Here is a 7814-nt window from a genome sequence, read left to right on the forward strand (position 1 = left end):
AGGCATCTCCTTGGCATGGCAGCTGCTTTTATGCCTGTTCACCAGTGTCTAAAGCGAGAGAGTTTTCCAAACTTAACCCACCCTGGACCTGGTGAAGTGAAATTCAATCTGCCCAAATAAGGTTACCCAGCACACAATATCCAAGTTCTAGCGCTGCAGCTCGCCTTCCTTATTCTGAAGGATCAGTTCTTTTAATTTCACCAATATTGGAGAAATTCAGTCCTGTACGAAGTGCCTGCATGTGTCTGTATGCCAGTGCCTGCCCAGACCCATTACCCTACTGTTGCTGCCAGGGCCGGCCGAAGACTTAACGCCGCCTGGGGCGAAGTTTAAAACGCCGCCCCCCGCCGACGACGGGGGGGGGCATTTTAAACTTCGCCGACGCCATAATCTACGATTCCCCCCCCCCCGGTACTTACCTTTAAAGAGTCCTGCGGCGAGTCTCCCTGCTCTGCCACGGTGCCGGCTTGTAATGCTGAGCGCCGGAAATTGACGTCACTTCCGGCGCTCTGCATTACAAGCCGGCACCAGGACCGAACAGGGAGACTCGCCGCAGAGGAGAGAGAGAGAGAGGGGCGCCGAGCGGGCAAGCGAAAACCACTCGGTGCCCCTCTCTCTCTCCTCCGCTTAAAAAAAAAAACAAAAAAAAAACAAAAAAAAGCGCTTGGGGCGGCAAAGTGCCGCCCCTTCTAAAGTGCCGCCTGGGGCAATTGCCCCAGTCTGCCCCATTATAGGGCCGGCCCTGGTTGCTGCTGCTCCTTTGTCACCTTCCTTACGCTGGGTGATCATTCCTTTTACGTTTTCAAATATTCAGTCCAGCACCATGTGTCTGTGTGCCAGTGCCTGTCCAGGCCCAGTGGCTAGATGTGTCTGTCTGCCCGTGCCTGCCCTGCATCTGCCGCTCATTCTCCTTCCTTAATCTGGCGAACAATTCTTGTTTTTTTGGAGGATCAATGGAAAGGCCGTCACCTTCTATTTTTTTCTAATATTGATGGGAGGAGGTCAGTCAGAAGTGGTCGGCAGAGAAGGTAGGGAAACAGTGAGTAAAGGAGAATGAGAGTGTGAGAGAATGAATGAGTGTTTAAATGTGTTTTTTTTTTGTAGGAAATTCAAGTGTCCCGTACCATGGGGCTGGATGTGCCTATATGCCCATGTCCACCTCTTGCCATACTGCTACTGATGCTGGTCCTTGATCACCTCCTTACTCTGAGGGACCCATTCATTAATACATTCCGATTCATGGAGAAATTCTGTCTCATAGCATGCTGGATGTGTGTACCCATTGCTTGAGTTCTGCTGTTGCTGGTGGTCCTGCAAATTAAAATCAAAGTCTGGATCTTTTCCTAAGCCTTGAGATGCTGCTACTGTTGTGAAAGGTGAGTACAGAAGTTGACAGGGACCACTCCCTTTGGAATTGCCCCTGAATAGACCTCAGTATTTTGTCAGGACTGGGAGGTCGGAAAACAAACTTGTTATCCGAAAACGAATGCGGCAAAAACGAAATAAACATTTCGGCAGAAACTATTTGCTAGCCGTACACAGATCTATTAATTACCAAAGTGCTACCATTTCATGACATTATTATTTTTTGAATAAAAGGCCAGAAGTTACAGGTAATTAGCAATATCAAAATAATAACCTGACTAAATAAAGTTAAACACCTAAACCACAAATTAGATCAAAGAAAAAAGTAAAAAAAAAAAAAAACATTGGAGAGCGCTGTTGCTACAGAAAATGCTTCATATAGCCAATCCTAGGAAGGGGACCTTTTTAAATAATCTGTATTGGAGGAGAATGTCGCATAGTAAATTACAGGTAATACGCCTTTGCACAAACATTTTTTTTAACACATTACACAATTTAACCTTTCGTTTGAACAGTGTTATTAGAAATTGGCAGGGCAATTTGCTAAATAGGGACGGTATTTATGTGCAAACAGTAGGAGGTGCATTTGACAGTCATGATGGGACTTGCAAGTGAGGTTTGCACACACTTGGTGATGTGTATGTACTTAGTGTAGGAGTAGTAGTGTGGTTGATATATTATGATACAGAATATGTGTCGGCATTAAAAGTGTTAAACATCCTTGATAAGGTTTATTTTTGGCAGACTAAACGTGTGCAGTGTGTATAATTGATTCTTGTACTGTGTACGTGGTAGATGTTGCACCCCCAGAGTAATGGACAAACTGAACACCTTAATAAAGTACTGAAACATTATCTTAGATCAGGGGTGTCCAAGTTTTTTCTGCAGTGGGCCACTTCATCAGAAATGTACGTGTGCGTGGGCCGCACTCATTTTTCACTGAGAAAAAATATATCCTTTTAGCTTTATAATGCATATTAATACAACTTTTATATGTCATTCTATCAATACCAAATTACTTAAACAGTAAACAAAGTCAGTCCAGAAACCGTTAAAAATAGCCAAATAAAACTACACAAGGCTGGAGCACACGGTGAGTGTCAGCCAGTTTAAATCCAGCCTGTACTCACCGAGTTGATCAGGGTGCTGAGGATTTTGGGCCTTTTTTTTATGGAAATAAATAAAATAGACAGAATCTTAACTCCTCTGCATCCATGTGTACTGGATAAAGATGACATGAGTGCTAGGCAGATAGTATAGGATAGAATCTGATGTGATGGGATTAGGAGTAATCAGTACACAAAAAAAAGTCATCATACACAGGATGCCTGAAGCCACAATTTAGTACCACTGATCCTTTTTAATAAAATATGCAGATAGAAATAGAGTAAATAACACAAAACCTTTACATTTCCTCTCGCTTATTTCTGGACTAGAACATTTTGTCCCCTGAAGTGACTACAAATTCAGGAGGGCGGTTTATCTCTAGATAAGGAAAAATAGTTCAATTTATTCCTACAAAAAGTAAAATGCCAGGAAATGACTAAATACACACACACACCAGGACAGACTCTGCCATACCGACCCCTAAACACACACACTCACACCAGGACAGGCTCTGCCACACTGACCCCCAAACACACACACACCAGGACAGGCTCTGCCACACCAACACCCAAACACACCAGGACAGGCTCTGCCATACCGACACCCAAACACACACACCAGGACAGGCTCTGCCATACCGACACCCAAACACACACACCAGGACAGGCTCTGCCACACTGACACCCAAATACACACACCAGGACAGGCTCTGCCACACTAATAACCAGACACACACCAGGATAGGCTCTGCGACACACCGACACCCAAACATACACACACCAGGACAGGCTCTGCCACACTGATATCCAGACACACACCAGGACAAGCTCTGCCACACCGACACCTGCATCAGGATGGGTTAATCTGCACAAAGCATAAAAAAATGCTTTCCACACTGCTTTGTTTGTGTGTTTGCCCCCTTGTGTATTGATGCCCCAGCCAGGCCCCCTTTTAGTTTTAATGCACTCCCCCACAACCTTGCTCCATGTGCATTTGTAATGAGTCATGAGCAGCAATGTAAGCTTTGATGCAAACCTAATACCAACTATGCAGTTCTCTCGTTTAGTCAAAGCTCACATGAGGTAGCTTTAGTGATAACATTACTTGATGCCAACAAAGGACAATTGCTAGAACATTGATTTCTATTAATACTGTTGCCAAAAAAAGCTGCAACAGAACATGACTAATAAGCGTATTTATGAATTTGTTAAATAACATTAAAGCAACTCTACAAAAAAGATACAAAAACAGATGGCTGCTCCTGTGAGTTTACTCATAGATGCTGATCAGCTTACACATTTTATATCATTATAGTACACTTAATATAGTATTTCAGAATAACTCACTGCTAGGCAGAACTTACAAATAAAAGTCACAACATTACATCACAAAAAATATTGATACATTACAGTGTATCCAACATTTGTCCACATTCTACATTTTGGTACATTAAGTAAACCTCTGTAATGGTGTTTGGAGATTAAAAGAAAGATATATACATATATATGATTATTCCTCTCCATTGTAATCGCTACCCTATCACCCTATTGTTATGCTGATGGTTATTGCAATATTATTATGCTGTAATGCCAGGCTGGCCTGGGGACAGGGGGCAATTGCCCCCAATGTTGGGCCACGAGTCTACATCAAGAGCTGGCAGTATTGGCACGTGATAAAATGAATATGTATGTGTGAGCATGAATGTGTGTCTGTGTGAACACGAATCTGTATGTATAAGTGTATGTGAAAAGGAGTATGTGTTAGTGTGAAAGGATGAGTATGTATATAAATATTTGTGCCATTGCATATGGGAGTTCCTGGGGTTGGTGGGCAAAATAGACTCATGGAACCATATAGCTTTACCTGCCCCCCTAACAAGAGGGTGCCAGTCCTCCCCTGACCACAAGAATTTTGTCTACTCTTGCTAGGAAAAAATTAAACAGCTTTATTTACCTCCTGCACCGAACACATCAGCATGAGAAAGTGAACCATTCACAGACATTGAATCTAGCAGGGCATCAGCTGTTCTGAACATTGTGTTCTCCAAAGAAGTCTGGGAATGTCTTTACAATAAGATCTGAAGCTCTTGTGCTATAATGGAAAGGATTAATATTTATGTGCACAGTTATTTAACTACTGTTCCAACAAAAACATTGTGCTGCATTTACTTATTATGCTGAGTTTTTAGAGCTGTGTTGTGATAATTAACACTCTATAAATACTTATCAGTACTTATCAGAAGAGTGTGCAGTTTAAATTTAACACCTTCTTTACAAAGGACAGAGAATATACGCCTATTCAAACCTGAGTTAAAAAGAAATGTTTTATGGTCCACTTATTCCCCTAAACTTAAATGCCTCTCTGCCCTTTTTTGTGTTGTTCTATATTTAGATTCTTTTTAATGCAAATTTAAAACCACATTACGGATAACTTAGAATATGACATTTTATCCGTGATATATGGGAATATGTATGCGTTAAGGATTACATCATCTACAATGCATATGACGATATAAAATGGTAAGGACGGCAGGCAGAACGTGGGAGGAAAATTTATCAGTGGTACCTGTGGCAAACTCAAAAACAGTAAAAAGTAGAAATGTATATTATTCTAGTTAACTGTTAGGATCACATATAGAAACACATACACTTTTCACAACATATCTTACATCTTTTTTGGTAGTCTAAGCACTAAGAACCAAGTTGGTCGAGGTATAATCACTAGCTTGATTTGTGTAGGTATGGGTGGCAAAGATGACCTTTTTAAGGATGACAGAAGCGGTTATACTTGTGATCATATACGTTTCTTGGGAAAACCATTACCTTATTGTAAACTGGGAGCACAAAATATACATATAATTTATAAAACATACGTTTTAAAGAGTTTTGTTATGTTTTAATTCAGCTTCTCTATTCATAGGTTTCCTTGAGCTATTCTTTTGTTTAGATATGATGTACTTTACATAAGTCACTCTTTTTTTGATGTGCATACGTTTCAAATATTTGCCTTACATTGTTACTATAAGGGCGTACTATATAAAGTTTTCCCATAGGGGATGTTTAACTTCAATGAAAACCTGCGTTACCAAGGCAAAAGTGCATCTCTTGACCATAAACCTAATTCATATTCTAGCTTACTAATGACAAAAGCAGTTGCAGTCTGAGGCATGCACAACCCCTTTAGGTACATTTATTTGGCAGTCAAAGAATCACATTGTCAACAAATATACAGTACATAATTAGAAATATCACACCTGCTTTGTTTGGCACGTAAGTAAAAATGTACATGGTGTTCTTCTAGCCAGTGGATACTCATGCCCAGGTCCCTGAGTTAGAGCCATTGTTCTCTTTATGGTAAGGAACCACCCTGCAAAAGGGTAAACATCTTGAGCGTATTAATTATTCCTGTTGGGCTGACTGAATGTTCCCATTCCCATTTTATTATAATTCTGCAGTACAATATACATGATGACATAAGCCGTTATACCTGTAAGCATATAAATTTTCATTGTTCTTAACCCCTTAATGACAAAGCCCGTACTTGTACAGGCTCAAAATGCATTGTTTTCAATGGGTTTAGGGACCGCCCATTGTCCTTAAGGGGTTAAAATCTGTCACATGAATCTATAACAATATGTGGGGGAGGAGGCGTAAGCACTACTTTGTTGCTGTGCTGATTTTTTTCAATAAGGCTAGCAGTAGCCATGACTCACACATCAGGTTACAAAGAGCTCACATTGCTGTAAAACAGTATGGACATTTGCATCGATATCAACAGTTCAATAAAGCTTTTAGTTAAAGGAAAATCTCCCTTGTAGCGTCATCTTATCTGAAATAACCATGGGAATGTCAGCCAGCGTAGAACACGTGTTATGTCTAGAATTCTTGCTTGACATAGTGCTGGCTCTTTTTTTGTGATGATAAAAATAGTTCCTGAGATGAAAACGGAACTTGTCGTGGAGCGAGGCATAAATAAATGGGTTATAGCATGCAGAACTCATAGCAATTAGATGACAGGTCACCTGGATGATGTTAATGTAATTCTTATCTAGAATGGCAAAGTCTTCATCAATATCTCGGATAAAGTTGACCACCTGAAGAGGAAGCCAGCATATGGCGAAAGCCATGACTGAGATTATCAGCATACGGAAAGTCTTTTGCTTTTTTTTGGACCACTTATCTTGGTTGTGTGATGTAGCCCCAGGTACATTTCTCTTCTTCAGGTGATAGGCGATGGCACAGTAAGATATAGTGACAGCGGACAATGGTAGCATGTAGGATAAGAGAAGCATTGTACAAGAGTACAAAAGCTGCTGCTTTTCATAGTGTGTCCAGAATTCTTCACAAATGATCATGTCGTGACCAACCTCCTTGAGATCCAGGTAATGAGTACGGATAGATGTAGGCATAGACACTCCAATGGAAACCAGCCAGATCACAGTGACAATATAAACACATGATTTACATCCTATTCTCCTTCTGATGGGGTAAACTACTACAACATAGCGGTCTATTGCAATAGCAGTCAGTGACAAAACAGACACAAAGACAGTAGCAGCTTGCATTAAGGTGACAAAATGACACATGAACTCTCCAAAGAGCCACCCCCGGACCTCAAATGCATAGGAGGCTGTTAAGGGAACACAGAAAATGCACATAACTAGATCGGCTGCAGCCAGATTACCAATTAGGAAATTGGTAGTGTTGTGAAGCTTCTTAGTAAAGGCAATGAGTAGGATTAAAACACAGTTTCCCAGACATGCTACAGTTACCACCAAAGCATAAAGGGGGATGAAGAGAGGTTTCAGATTGAAGAGGAGGTCCAGACCAGAGAACACATAGGTTGTATTCTTCGAAGACTCATTAAACTGCTGGTCTGACATGATGAATCCAATTCCAGTGGGACATTTCTAAAATGACAATACAATATGAAAAGTGTTGTTAGAGGGATACATAGAAATATAGTGTAGCAAGTATATTGTCAAGTGCCTTTGATTAAACCATACTAATATGTTTAATTTAAAAGATAAATCACTCATATTTATGCACTATGGTGGACTAGTAGATATTGTTCTAGTCAACTCCTAGGAGTAAGCTAAATTGAGACAAGGCTTGCTAAATGCTACTGTAGTAGAGTGGGAGACTTAAACAGACATAAGGTTTGCTCACCAAAACACATTATATATTGAAAATGTATTGAAATTGAAGCATTTTTACACTTCTGGACACCAGCATTTTCAACATTTCTGCTATGTCATTGTTTTAACATATATATTTCTGAAAAGTACACAGCCTAGGGTATTCAACTATGGTCATTTTGACATGTAATTCATACATTTCCCC

The 7814-nt window shown here is 40.5% G+C and overlaps 1 protein-coding gene across 1 annotated transcript; it reads right to left on the reverse strand.

Moving 5' to 3' along the window:
- Positions 1-6154: 6154 nt before the first annotated feature.
- LOC128505072 (prolactin-releasing peptide receptor-like) lies at positions 6155-7519 on the reverse strand. The gene has a single exon (XM_053475369.1). The coding sequence runs from the start codon at positions 7352-7354 to the stop codon at positions 6263-6265; it is 1092 nt and encodes a 363-aa protein (XP_053331344.1). The 5' UTR covers positions 7355-7519; the 3' UTR covers positions 6155-6262.
- Between the last annotated feature and the right edge of the window lie 295 nt (positions 7520-7814).

The sequence above is a fragment of the Spea bombifrons genome, chromosome 9, assembly GCF_027358695.1.
Source record: "Spea bombifrons isolate aSpeBom1 chromosome 9, aSpeBom1.2.pri, whole genome shotgun sequence".
NCBI classification, from domain to species: Eukaryota; Metazoa; Chordata; class Amphibia; order Anura; family Pelobatidae; genus Spea; species Spea bombifrons.

What these genes read in the sequence shown, in the direction of transcription:
- LOC128505072 (XM_053475369.1), bottom strand. Translation starts at nt 7,354, where the DNA reads ATGTCAGACCAGCAGTTTAATGAGTCTTCGAAGAATACAACCTATGTG.